General features: G+C 52.4%; 4 protein-coding genes across 4 annotated transcripts; 1 reads left to right on the top strand and 3 right to left on the bottom strand.

Annotated features, from left to right (window-relative positions):
- Window positions 1-2,355, top strand: Triagg1_5790 (uncharacterized protein; the record flags this gene model as incomplete). Its single annotated transcript, XM_062900342.1, has 6 exons — window positions 1-43; window positions 135-295; window positions 394-1,152; window positions 1,233-1,305; window positions 1,359-1,568; window positions 1,646-2,355. 6 exons carry the CDS (start codon window positions 1-3, stop codon window positions 2,353-2,355), a joined length of 1,956 nt encoding a protein of 651 aa, XP_062755302.1.
- Window positions 2,356-2,890: 535 nt separating this feature from the next.
- On the bottom strand, window positions 2,891-6,189 carry Triagg1_5789 (uncharacterized protein; the record flags this gene model as incomplete). The annotated part of the gene is made up of 2 exons (XM_062900341.1): window positions 2,891-3,262; window positions 3,325-6,189. The coding sequence occupies 2 exons, from the start codon at window positions 6,187-6,189 to the stop codon at window positions 2,891-2,893; spliced, it is 3,237 nt and encodes a 1,078-aa protein (XP_062755301.1).
- Window positions 6,190-6,966: 777 nt separating this feature from the next.
- On the bottom strand, window positions 6,967-10,180 carry Triagg1_5788 (uncharacterized protein; the record flags this gene model as incomplete). Its single annotated transcript, XM_062900340.1, has 9 exons — window positions 6,967-7,089; window positions 7,163-7,258; window positions 7,319-7,390; window positions 7,454-7,518; window positions 7,585-7,602; window positions 7,669-7,700; window positions 8,396-8,824; window positions 8,892-9,877; window positions 9,947-10,180. The coding sequence occupies 9 exons, from the start codon at window positions 10,178-10,180 to the stop codon at window positions 6,967-6,969; spliced, it is 2,055 nt and encodes a 684-aa protein (XP_062755300.1).
- A 978-nt stretch (window positions 10,181-11,158) lies between these two features.
- Window positions 11,159-13,524, bottom strand: Triagg1_5787 (uncharacterized protein; the record flags this gene model as incomplete). Its single annotated transcript, XM_062900338.1, has 5 exons — window positions 11,159-11,500; window positions 11,564-11,916; window positions 11,999-13,184; window positions 13,246-13,279; window positions 13,334-13,524. 5 exons carry the CDS (start codon window positions 13,522-13,524, stop codon window positions 11,159-11,161), a joined length of 2,106 nt encoding a protein of 701 aa, XP_062755299.1.
- Window positions 13,525-13,836: the final 312 nt, after the last annotated feature.

Here is a 13,836-nt window from a genome sequence, read left to right as displayed (position 1 = left end):
ATGTTCCGAGCGGCGGCGGCTGGGCCGTTTGACGAAGTCGTCAGTGAGTTTTCTTCTTCTTCTCTTTTGCAACCCAGGGAGACGCTCGCATCGATATCATCTTGATGATGCTCTCCTTGCTAACGGCATCGCAGCCAAGGCGACTGACGAGAATCTGACGTCGGAGGACTGGGGCGCCATCATCGAAGTATGCGACAAGGTGTCTGGCGACCAGAATGGCTCCAAGGAAGCCGTCCAGAGCATGATCAAGAGGCTCGCCCACCGAAATGCCAACGTGCAGCTCTACACTCTCGAGGTTCGTCATTGTTCATCCCCTCTATCCCTTCTTATGGCGGCAGGATTCCCCCGCTCGCCGCCGACAGAAAATCAACCGACTAATGCCTCTCCCACCAGCTTGCGCACGCCCTCTGCCAAAACTGCGGCAAGCAGATGCATCGCGAAGTCTCCAGCCGTGCTTTCACCGAGGCCCTGTTGAAGCTGGCAAACGACCGCAACACCCACCAGCAGGTAAAGAGCAAGATCTTGGAGAAGATGCATGATTGGACCGACATGTTCAGCAGCGACGCCGACCTGGGCATCATGGGTGACGCATTCCACAGGCTGAAGCAGAGCAACCCTTCGCTACAGCCGCCCAGCGCACCCCAGAAGCAGGGCCTGACCGACCAGGACCGACAGAAGGAGGACGACGAGCTACAGATGGCCCTCAGGCTCAGCTTGCAAGACGAGGAGCACAAGAAGCCGGCTCAGGCGGCGCCAACTGCCCAGGCGGGATCCAGCAATCAACAGCAGCAGAGTGCCCCGGCTTCCACTGCCGTGCCTTCAGGTACCACGGCTGCCACGGTCAGCAGGGTACGCGCCCTCTTTGACTTTACGCCCACCGAGCCCGGCGAGTTGGAATTCAAGAAGGGTGATGTCATTGCCGTGCTGGAGAGCGTCTACAAGGATTGGTGGCGTGGGTCGCTCAAGGGAAAGACGGGCATCTTCCCTCTCAACTACGTCGAGAAGCTGGCGGATCCCACACCAGAGGAGATGCAACGAGAGGCTCAGATGGAAGCGGAGGTTTTTGCTGAGATCAAGAACGTGGAGAAGCTCCTGACGCTGTTGAGCGCCTCCAACACGGGGCCACGAGAGGAAGACAACGAGGAGATTTCGGTACGTATGCGCCGGTGCATTGAACACCGTCTACCTTGGGAACACAGATATATCATCAGGGATACTGACCATTTCATTAGAAACTATATCACCAGACGCTTGCAATCCGCCCAAAGCTGATCAAGCTAATTGAAAAATATTCTCAAAAGAAGGGTAATGTCTGCTTTCACTAGCATGTCATTGCACGCTGCTAACAACCAACGCAGATGACTTCACCCAGCTCAATGAAAAGTTCATCAAGGCTCGAAGAGACTATGAATCGCTGCTAGAATCGTCCATGTCCCATCCTCCTCAGCACAACTACCAACAGTATGCCATGCGCCCAGGCCCTCAGGGCTACGCGCCGCCAGGAGGCAACTATCCGCCACAGCCTCAACAACAGGATCCTCAGAGATTCTACACCCCTGGTCCTCAAGGTTCGGCTCCCCGCACACCTACGCATTGAAATGATTTAGCATTGTTGTCAGCTCTAGTTGCTAACCGTTGGTATAAGGCCGGCCACAGTACCAACAGACTTCTTCCCCTCCTCCTAACTTCCCACAGCCTGGAGCTCCTCCTGCACAAGGTCCTCCTCACTCTGCGCCTGCGCCTTTTTATGTGGCAGGAACCGAAGTGCCGACTCATGCTGCCGCTGGCCAGCCGCCCGCTGCTCAGCAATATCCCCCGAGAGAACAAGCTCCTAGAATACCATCCAATGGCAGCCTGCCTCCTCCCCTCAACACCTCAACATCACCGCCTCCTCAAAATTTCAACCCCTTCAAACAGCCCGGTAACCAACAACCGCCAAGCACCTACGGCGCCCAGGAACTAGCTACATCTGTATATGATTCCCCCATTGCTCCTAACAACCCGACCTCTGCCGCCACATACTCTAGCTCTGTCTATTCTCAAGAAGGCCCAGGCATGCCTCACCCAAAGGATAACGAGCCAGTAGCTCCCTATACTACTACGCAGCAACCGTCGTACCAGAGCTACCAGCCCACTCAACAACCCCCCTCTGCTCCTCCAGGCCAACGCCCTCCCAACACCATGAGTCCACCGCCCTTGCAACCCAGTGGCGCTGCATATGACGCTCGTCAAAATCTACCAAGTCAATCAGGCGCGCCTGGTGGGCCTCAGTATAGGCCGTATGTGCCCCCAGGTTCGGCGGAACCTAGCGCTCCGGCTCCAAACGACTACTATCGTCAACCGGGAGTGTATTAATTCTAGCTAAATGAGCGTGATGTGTCATACTAGATGGACTGGCTTCAGAATGTTAATCAGTGGGTTGTTGGTCCAACAATAAGGAAGCGATGTTTTTTTTTATACTCTGCTCTTACGAAAGGGGAGGAAAGAAGAATGCCTTTTGTGTTTTGTGTTTCTATCTTTGGGTTACATGAATGGAATGCCTAGCGTGGATATGGGATGGAGAGAGATAATAGGAACAATACCTTTTTTTTCCCGCCTACTTTTTTTTTTCTTGAGTTGATTGGTTATTCTCCATGGCTTGTTGCTACTCTGACGTGGTGGTTGTGAATTTGATGGATAATGCGTGTGCTTCGTCAAGGGTCTCTAATTTTGAGATGTATATTCATATCTTCGTATACAGTCAATATACTTGTACTCATTCATGATGCGTAATTGAACTTCGTCAAAGCCAGCAAGCACTCTCATGGTGCTACCATAAAAACCATTTCCCATCCAGTCCCTTTCCCGTATCTATATCTCATAATCATAATCATAAAAAACTATAACGTCTCTACCACCGTCGCGCATACGCACTATTCTCTGGCTTCTGCTGCGCCTTCTTCTGCTTGTTCTTGTGCAAAAACGACACGGCATCCTTGGCCCTCCTGCCCTCATCCTGCGCCGCCGCATTGTCGTGTGCGCCGCCGTCCTGGAAGCGCGACGTGTGGATGGGCTTGAACAGCTCAATGATTTCGTTGAGGCCGAGCTTGAGAGCGCCCTTCCTGGAGCTTCCTTCGATGGTCTGCTCGGCGAGGAGGCGCTTCTTTTCCTGCAGCTCGAGGATGCCTTCTTCGACGGTGTGGGTGACGGTGAGCTTGTAGACGACGACGTCGACGGTTTGAGTGAGGCGGTGGACTCGGTCTATGGCTTGTTCTTCAACAAACTGCAATAGAGCGTTAGTATCTGATATAAGAAGAAGAAAAAAAAAATCGATGAATGACTTACAGGATTCCAAAAAGGCTCGATAATGATGACCCTCGTCGCAGCCGTCAAGTTCAAGCCCAAGCTGCCACACTTGAGACTGCAAAGCAACACCCTCGTCGACTTATCCTCACGAAGCTTCCGCAAACTCTCCTCCCGCGCATCGTTCCTCATGCTGCCATCATACCGCGTGAACCGAAACCCTTCCTTGCGCAGGAACGGCTCCACCAAGTCGAGCATCGATGTAAACTGCGAAAAGACGATGAACTTGTGCTCGTGCGCCTCTGCGCGCAACAACTTGGTGAGTTCCCGGATCTTGGCGGACGAAAAGATGCTCTTGCCGTCTGCCGAGGGGTCGTACTCCGAAGAAGCGTCTGAGTCTGCCTCTTCGGACTCGGATTCAGTCTCTGAACCGGCGTCGGTCTCTGAGCCAGCTTCGGAATCATCATCAGAAATTGTGATGATGCGTTTGGGTTTCGCTCGTGAAGTGCGAGGAGCCTTGTCCTTGAGCGTCTGCGAGGCCATACCCCTTGTTATTTCAGATACGGACACGAGAGAGTCGTCATCCGACTCCTCGTCCACAGACTTGTACCCTTCTTCCCCCCTGGCGATTGAATCATCCACCACAAAGCTGTCAAGGTTGCTTTGATCATCATCGTCATCTTCTTCCGAGTCTTCGGAATCCTCGGATCCTATCGAGTCTCCGCCACCTTCTGCGTTCTCGTCTTCTTCTCCTCCAGCCTTGCCGAGCTTCAGCGCTCCCCGCTCGCTCTCCGAGACAATCCAGCTTCCTTCATCATCTTCTTCTTCTTCGTCATCGCTATCAATGACGGCTTTGCGGTTTTGTCGACGACGAGACGTTTGCTTCGGTTCCTCCTCGTCTTCATCATCACTATCGAGGACAGCATTCCGGATTCGTGGTCTCCGTGCATTCTGTCTAGGCTGTTCTTCCTCTTCCTCTTCCTCTTCCTCTTCCTCTTCCCCTTCTTCCTCTTCGTCCTTCGGACGCCTCTGTCGTCTCTTTTTCTCCCCCTTCTTCTTGGAGGATGCTGTCTTCACAGCCTTTTTAGCCTTCTTCTTTGTCTTGTTCGGCTTCTCGCTGCCGTAAAAGAATGCCAAATCCGAAGCGCACTCAGCACAATGATCATCTCCAGAGTCTCGCCCCTTTTTATCCACTGGCCGGCCGCAAATGCTACACTCCTTAGTGGTGATTCCCATATCTGAAAACAAATCGGCCACCGAATCCACATCCGCATCTTGCTGCTTCGCGTTCGAAACGCCTGTTGAAAGCGCATCCTTGTCATCCCCTAGCTTTCCCTCGAGCAGCTTTGGGTGATTACACGCCTGTCGCAAACGCAGCAGCAGTGTAAAGGCGTTGGCGTAGCTCATCTTCTCTTTCATCATCCTTGCCATGCTTTGGTCGGCGCGGGCTTCCAGCTTTTGGTAAAACCTCCGCTCTGCAGGGGATAGCTCAGTAGCGACAGTGACTACCTTGCGGTTGGTATGTCTGAATCCGTTTATCGCCGCTGCGCCGTCGGTTGATGGCACTCCGCCCGGTGTGAGTGCACCAGCCTGCTTCAGAATCTCCTTTGTGCGCCTCTTCATGAAACAGCGAAGGAAGCCGTGAAGCCTACCGAGAGCGATATGGCCTTTGCCGCCTTTCATGGGGAGCTCAATCTGATCCTTCCATGCTTTTAAATCATCGTAGGGCCTGATGCGAAGAAACTTGATGAGGGACTGCAACTCCTCAAGGTTGTTTTGCATTGGTGTGCCAGACAAGCACCATCGATACTCTGATCGCAGCGCACAGCAAGCCTTGGTGGCCTTTGCATTGCGGTTCTTGATGGTATGTGCCTCATCTAGGATGACTCGCCACCAGTGAAGTCCAAAGCAGCCTGTCGGGGCATCATCCAACGACTTTCCGTGCTCAGAGACGAGGATCTGGTAGGTCGTGATGACAACATCGTACAGCTTGAGGTCCTCGGGTTGCTTTGTCCGCTGTGGACCGTGATGTACCAGTACTTTAAGACCGTGTTGCTTAACTACCCTCTCGTTGATCTCCGTCTCCCATTGCCTGATCAATGCCAGAGGGGCAACAACAAGAGTCGTCTTGTCGACCTTTTGAAAACTCCTTTTCCAACCCTCCCCATCCTTTTTCGGTCTTTGATTGAGAAGGATAAGGGAGATTGACTGCAGCGTCTTGCCCAGCCCCATGTCGTCGGCAAGCAAACCACCCTTGGGAACAGTGCCCTTCTTGACCGGACCGAGTTCACGACCACGCATCCAGTTGACACCCTCTACCTGGTGAGGTAGCAATTGTACCTTGAGACCAACTACATTGCCATCTTTTGCTATAGTCTTGGGATCTTTGGCGGCGGTATCGTCCGTGGGTTTCTTCCCTTCTCCTGACGGCTCTCGATTCCCATCAGAGTCAACTCCTTCGTCGTCATCGCCCTCCAGGCCCCCCTCCAGCAACGCCTTGAGATCTTCGCTGGCCTTTGCCGGGTCTGTATAGAAGACCTCTTCTCCACGACGTTGCAGCGACGTAGCTGTCGAAGGCACAGTCGAAGCCGACGGGACTGAGCTGAACATGGGAGGTGGAGGTGCTATTCGAGGGTGGTACGTCGGTGCCCTGGGGCCATTGACGTGGCTTTCGAGATGGTGCTCGGGGCGAGTCTTCTGACGGATGAAGATGTCGGCTTTCTGCTTACGAGAGGACATCATCTTGGTCGGGTGCCCAAAGGTGGGATGAGCCGTTGCTGCCCCAAAGGCACTGCTGGCATCGGCCTGCCCATTGCTCTTGAGAGTGGACTTGATCAAGGCCGAGATGTCAGTGTCGCTCTCGGGGGACTGTTCGCGCCGCTGCTTGGACCCTCGCTCTTGGACCATGCTGATGTTGATGTTGATCTCTGGAGTTGCGGTTGTGGTGATGGAGGGGCAAGATTTCAAGGGTCCAAAGTTGGCTTGGGTTCCCGATGTTGGGCTTCAACTCCAACTAATCAGGCTTGATTGAGTCTTGTCAACTAGAAAGAAAATAAAAGACAACAAAATAAAAGAAGACGAAGAGCCTTTAAATGCAAAACAGAGCCCGGCTTGCTTACTATATTCTCGCTTTTGATTCACGCAAATCGTGCACTTCGGCACACGCCCCTCACTTGCACATGATTCCCGGTCACGATTGTCAGGTACCAAAAACCATCAACCCAAGCAATGCCAAACGCCATGACATAATTGCCCCAGCAACTGGTACACCCAAAACGCGAAGCGTCCAGTAGCCTAACAGACACTGTGGTAAACAACCAGAGACATACACCTCACACAGTGCTTACAGTGCGGTTGGCGATTCGGGGTACTGAGGTCCTATCTCGGAAAAGCACAGGTAACATGTCAGACTAAGCGACGAGGGTATTCACTACTTGGGGGGAAATCAAGAAAATTTGGTTTCGACTATATGCCTGAAAGCTTATGAAGTTTTTTTGGGGAAGAAATCTGTCTAAAGAGTTGATGACTCGTAGACATGAGAATACACAACACATCTCTAGCCATTTATCTGCTCCTCTCCGAGCCTGCTTCCTTATCTTCGTCTTATGGAGCTCTTGTATCACCAAGCCAAACATTACCCAGTCTTCGCTCACAAGTATCGTTTTCCTTCGCCACATTCATAGCCTAGTAAACCAGCTTGAAGATGTCGTTCTTGACGACGAAACCAGTGATTTCGCCGCCGGGGCCCTGAGTAACGCTGACCTTGAAGTTCTGGACAAAGTTTATCAGGTTCTCATCCTCGTCGACCTAGAGTCGTACATGTCAGTTACATCTCCACCACACTCTGGCTTGCTCTTCTTTTTCATATGGAACTCAGTACCTTGAGCTTTCCGGTAACCAGGATCAGGAGATCGCCAGAGGCAAGCTGGGCGTCAAGGGTGGAGAGCTGGTGACCGCTCATCTTGAAGGGGAGGCTCTGCGCGGCAGTTAGATAAGAGCGCTTTCAATAAACGTATATCAAGAGGTTTAAGCGCACCGTCAGCTTTCCCAGGATGGCCTCGCCACCCTCAAACTTCTGGGACTCGAAAGTGAGGACGGACTCGGGGCTCTAGTTGCGAACATTAGTGAAAAGGCGCCCTCCCCCAAATGCTGCCTAGCATCGCAAACGTACGTAGACCGCGGCGAGGCCCGGGATGTTGGTGCTCATTCCCGTGAAGAAGCCATTGACAAACTGCTCTGCGACGGAGAAGAATTTCGCGTTAGAAGACTTGGCTCAGCGACAGCGATTTCGAAAACACATACTGGCGATATCCTCGATGTCTATAGCAGTTTTGCGTGATTAGCATCGTCCTGGCGCATCGGCGGAGGGGTTGTTTGCCGTCTTACTAGACATTTTGGCAGCTGTGTTTTCGAGAGCGCTTCAAGAACTGGTCAACGTAAGTTTTTGCGCAAAGATCTACCGCTGAGGCGAGATATTCGGAGACAAACAATGGGTATATATTCGTAGTTGGGTTGTCGCAAAATGTGCCCAAGGCTTTGAAGAACGATAAACGGTAGGGAGGGATGGTGGGGTAGATGAGGGACACACAGTGCCAACTTGTTTTTTTTCTCAATCTCGTGCTTCGTGGGTAAATATATCTGATAAACGCATATAGCTGTACAGTAGCTGTATAAGTGCATAGTAGGTGGGGCAGGAGCTCTAATAAGAGAGCACATGCATTAAAGAGGGTGTCCCTCTATATCTTGGATCCGCCGAAAATTTAACAGCTTCAGGTCAAGACTCTTTTTTTCACAAGCTGAATTCTATTAGGGCCGGAAGATAATTAGCCCACTACAACTTCTTGTTCTTGCTTCATCGCTACAATGGATTAATCTTAAACTCAATGGTAAGTCAATTAGCAAAAGCTGGTGCTTTTGTAGCAAAAAACATCCCATCTCTTTCCTGATGATAAAACTTAAGAACGGCCAACTGAATTTCATGTTGAATTCTTAATCACCAACTTTATGTCTGACACGAAAACACATTCTCTATCTACATTGTCCCTCTTCACTATTACATCTCATTTGAAGCTTGCAACCGCTAACAGCATCGCAATTCAGCTCGTCGACTTACGCGATTCGCTTATACTCCGCCGTTCCTTCGGGCATGGGATCCGTTCGACTCTCCCACACAATCTCAATCGCCGAAGGCTTTCCATCAGCGCCCACCTTGAACTCGGCCGCCATAAAGTCCACGTATTTGCGGCCGTTGTAGATTGGCGCCGGTAGGTATACGATCCAATGATCGCCAGAGACGTGGTGAAAGCGCATCGAGTAGTTCCACGTGGAGTCTGGGCGATCCGCAACGAGAATCTTCTCGCCCGGCTTATCTGGGTGAGGCTCTTCGCGAAGGGTGATGTTTCCGTATCCCACATTGTAGTATGTGCCCAACAACTCGCTCGTAGACAACGTAGAGGGCAATCCGGGATTTGGCCTATCGGGGTACAGAACGTCCAGTGCATTGTCATACAACCAATCCAGCTTCTCTTCGGCTTTCCTCCACCTAGCACAGAGTTAGTAACCATAAACGCTACTTCCAACATCAAGTACGACGCCGATTGAAAACTTACTTGGCGCCAAAATCAGCGCGGTCCTCCTCAGGAATACCAAGCTTGTCTTCAATGAGCTTCCATCCAACGGTTTCTTCCACGACATGGCATCTGGCGGTATTTCCAAAGACCACCACGCCATACTTGACCTCCGGAAACCAATAAACTTCCGCTCCATACGCATGCATCCCTCCGCTGTGAGTATACAGCACATGGCCTTTGTGCAGAGTCCTCACCCAGCCAAGCCCATAAAGCTGGAGATCGAGGCCGTTTCCGGGCTCGCCAGGCCAAAACACTCTCGGGGCTCTGACGTCCTTGTGCACGTCTCCAGATAGGGGACCGGACTGGTGAATCAGGCTCTTCACCCATTTCGCATAGTCGACCACGTTGGAGATGACGGATCCCGCTCCGCTGACTTCGGTCAAGGTCATGAATGGGATCTCCTCATACTCTTCCTTGTCTAAGTTCCAGGCGTATCCCGAAGCCATGTGCTCGGGCGCGTCCAGAGCGCTCTGCAGGTCGAAATAGGTCGATCGCATCCCCAGAGGCTCCCACAGGAGCTCCCTCAGCACATCTCCGAGCCACTTGCCCGTGACTGTCTCAATGACATACGACAGCGTCACGTACATCAAGTTGCAGTAATACACCGTCACCCGCGGCTCGGCGGCCAATGGGAGATTCCGCAAATTGCGAACAATGTCCCTCGGAGTTGCCTGCCTTCCATCAATCTCCTTGACGGAAGAGATGTCGTGACGGGGCATGCCCGTTCGGTGGCTCACGGCATCGTCCAAAGTAATGTGGTTCGTCGCCCAATCGTCCTGCAGGACAAAGTCGTCGCGGATAATGGATGAGATAGGCGTTGCCCAGCCCTGCGAAAAGGCCGAGTAATTGCTCGAGTGAATAAGCGAGGATAGGACAGCAGCTACTTGTGCTTTGCTCGTCGATGCGCCGTACCAGAGAGTCTCTGGCGTGGCTGGGATGTCCGGCAACGTCGCATATCCATAGCCCTGGAGCAGCAGCGTCAGAAGAGCAACCTCGTGCTATACTATACGTCAATTTGTTATAAAAGCCCTCACCTCGGCATACACATCATCACCATCAATCACCGCCAACGCAACGCCAGGAACCTTCCACTTCTCCAACTGCTCACGCACAAAATCCCCAAATTCAGCCGTCAATGGGTTTCCACTTGCTACTGTAGAACCTTGTCCTGTAATAGGCTTCTGCTCGTGAACGTATGCCGCTGCATTTACACGACTCCCGGCAATCGCCACGGCCACAGCAAGGCAGAGGCGCAAACGTCGACCCATGGTTAAAGGTAGGTTCTCAAAGAAAGCCAGCAACTAGTGTGCTATGCCTCCTTTCCCTTCTTCTTCTTCTACTTCTTCCGTCAATCATAGAGAATCAAGATTCAACAAAGAGGAGCAGATAATCGTAACTCGTATATATAGTTATCTATAGAGTTGGAGTAGCCCCTGGTCTGGCAAAAGTACCCCGCGTTGCGTAAACGATTGAATCATCGAATCCTTCGCGCAAAGCGTCACATTAAGATGATGTGATATCAATCCCCATGTATCCAACAGCCAAACCCCCAAAACCATATCAGATTGGTCAACACACCATCAAGGCAGATAACAAAGTCGTATGGGAAAATACGCCTCCTGTCCCTTTCATAGGATTCTGCATATAGCATATAAATAAAAAGGATGGGCTAATCGATATAGAAGCATCTTTAGGTCAACAAAAAACTTGATTCCTGATGCACATCTAACGAATTTTTAGTCCCCCGATATATAGCCAACCCTCTCAGCATACCGTAGACTCGCATACCGAAAAGCGGTGGATGAGCAACGCCGCTCGTAGGTCATCGCTATTGTCTATAGGTAGGGAATGCAACCTGCCACACAGCCCCAGCTCCAACCGGCAAGCCTGTAGAAGCGCTCTCCAGATGCCGCTGTGAAAATCGAAAACGGCGTCTCAAGGCTCCAAGGTGCCCCCAATGTTTCCGTCCACATTTATTCCGGCTCTCCTTTTTACCAAATCCAGTGAAAAAGATGAAAAATAAAATATACTTGGCTTCAATCACATCCAGCAAATTCGTTCGTACATCATGGTCCATTCCCGTAAAGCGTAGTCGTCAAAGGCTGATTTCGTAGTTGCGGCAAAATTCGGCTCGCTCTTGATGCGTCGCTTGGTCATTCCAATAAGCAAGTTATTAAAGATTTGGAAACTCGACGTTTTCAAATTTCCCCGAGGTATAGAGTGCTTTGGCAAACACGCTGCCGCAACTACAGCTCTTCCTCCTCTATTTTGATTTCCGGTGTTGAAGTAGAAGCACCTTCTTTGGTTGGTGATTCAGCTTTAATGGAAACAGCAGTGCCCAGAGCTGCGCTCAAGCTTTGTGTAGCAGAGAATTTATCCTCGACATTGCCTTGATCGACGCTTGACCGTGCTTTCTTAAGCGGACTGCCAACCATTGCGGCGGCAAGAGAGTCGAAATTCGCCTGTAGGGTCGAAGAAGCGCTTGGTGCTGATCCGGCCAACACTCCTTGGTCGGCCGGAGAGTCGGTTCGCTGTGAGGTTTCCGGAGTGGAATTTGCGTCGGGTTCGGCCGAATGTGCCCTCTTAAGCTGTTTGTGGAATAACGTTAGCAAATCCAGCTTGACCATGACTTTGGGGCGGTTGGGTCATACGTGTATGCGGTTAACACCGTCTGCTAATTCGCCCTGGAACTTGGCATCCTCTGGTGCAAGCTTGGAATTGGTTTCCTTGTCGGCTACTTCTTCCATCTTGCCAATGATTGCGCTCTCTTCGTCATCGTCATCGCTGTCATCGGCGACGTTGCCGTTGCTCTTCTTCCTAGCCTTTCTTCGTCGCGCCTCTTCGGCTTCTTGATCTCGAAAGGCAGAAAATCCAACAGTGCCGCCTGCTTTGAGAGGTCCTAGGTTGGAGAAGTCGATCTGGCCCGAGCGCCTTTTAGCAGAGATGGCAGTGGCCTGAGGGTTGTTCTTTGCCGACTGGAGGACGCCAATCTTTTGCAGTTGTCCTATTTCGGTGTTAATGAGGAATACGCTCAGATGAGAAGGGGGAAAAATTAGGTGATAAAAGAGGACGAGGGTTGAACTTACTTTCACCGCGATAGAAAAATGTAAAGGTAGCATAAGGCTTGTCCGGGCCGTCGATGCCAGTAACTGTTTGAGTGCTAATGGTCTTGGGATCAAGCGTCTTGGGCTTGGCAAAACTGGTCGTGTGCTCAACATCCGCGTCGATGCCATTGCCATTCTCGTATTCTTCATCCCCGTCGTGTGCGTCAAACTGAGGCGAGTATTCCCCCTTCTTAATCTCTCCTGAAGCCAGGACGCGGAACATTGCCACCTTAATCTGACCTGTCGCCTCCGGGGGTTCGTCGTCATCATCAGACCAAGAGTCGGAATCATCATAGACTGCTTCGATGGGAGAAGCCTCATCGCCATATCGAAGAGTTCCCTTGCGCCCATCGGCATCCATGGTAGAGTTCCCCTCCAAAGCTGCGGCCTGTCGCCGCCTCCTTCTCTCGAACTTTTGACGCCGCTTCTCGAGCTTTTCCGCAGCATCGTGGCCCTTGAGGTCTAGGCCGTTAAGCCAGCGCTCAAGACCAACCTCTCGGAAGAGGAATTCGCGCTCAGCCAGGCCGCCGCCCTCGGAGTCGGGGACCTGCACCCAGCGACTGTTGACCCAGGTCTCCTCGCCAGGCCGAAGCAAGGTGGCCACCTCTTCCTTGCCTCTCCCATCAAAATAAATGTAGGCGGCAATCGTCTCGTTTTCCGAGTTTGTCAAGGGCATGTAGGGAGCGACGGCTCCAGCAGCCTTGCCTCGCTCATTCTGCGAGCCAGAGTGGAGACCCCCGACGAATTGCGGCTTCGGGTAGGGGTTGGACTCGGACGCCTTGGGAGCCGAGTACGGGATGGGGAGGCCGGGCGTCAAGAGCGTGATGGAAATGGCAAATTTGGCGGGTTCCGGCTTGTTGCTCGAGTTGAGGGTTGGCTGCGGCACCGGAATGTAGGTGCTGATGCGGGACAGCCTCGACTGCTTCTGGATGCCGTATTCGGGGAGCGGAGCGGAGTTGGCATGGATGCTCACCGCAATGCCCTTGAAGCAGGGCATCGTTTCGGACGGGGAGCTTTTCGTAGCAAAGATGCTTGTCGCTCGAGCGAGAGGGGTTTTGGCCAGGCGAGAAAGCTGGCGGCGTTGGGAGACGAGGGAGGCTGTTGTAGAGAGGGCGGTGGGGGGGGAGACCAGATTAAGCTTGGCGATTAGAAGCTCCGATTTCACCAGCTAGCCATCTCATGTGACGAGGGGGATAGCGTGAGCGAGAGCGAGAGCGGGCGATGCGCACCAAGAAACAAAGGGCAGCAGAAGAAAGGGAGAAGCTGGGCGTCGCGTTGGCCTTTTGACTCAACCAAGAGATTTCACGCGAGAATCACAGCCATGACTTGCTACCGTGCAGTAAATAAGCACCCGAGAGACGCTTCGTCAGTGAATGGGGGGGTGCCGTCCCGCCGCAGCGGATCATCTCTTGGTCCGGAGCTTTGGCGTGGCGCCTCGAGCTGTTTAGGTACGTGTTTGGGTGCACATTGGACCCCAGCCCTCTCTTTTCGCTCCCCGCCAGCTGCATTTTTGGGCGCCAGCTGTACCAGTCAGTGGCGCTGTCACAGGCCGCCTCATGCATGAATGCCACAACCTAGCCAGCTGGTTTTCACCGCACACTGGAGCATGCGTTGGCACTGACTCGCATTAACGCTTTTTGTTGTGCCCTAGCCTGGCCTTGTCTTGCAAGGATTACTGCCCTGCCATGGCTCTTTCACCACTCATCACAGTGTCTCGTGGCTGGCATCCAGTAAGTCATGCAGCCCAACAGCGCTATTGCATGTGCTCAGCACCCACGGCGCCCACAGCGCTGCCTTAGTGCGGATGCTGTGCCTCTCAG

This window comes from Trichoderma aggressivum (genome assembly GCF_033847375.1).
Source record: "Trichoderma aggressivum f. europaeum strain CBS 100526 chromosome Unknown scaffold_021, whole genome shotgun sequence".
Classification (NCBI taxonomy): Eukaryota; Fungi; Ascomycota; class Sordariomycetes; order Hypocreales; family Hypocreaceae; genus Trichoderma; species Trichoderma aggressivum.
This window is presented reverse-complemented; position numbering and strand designations above follow the sequence as displayed.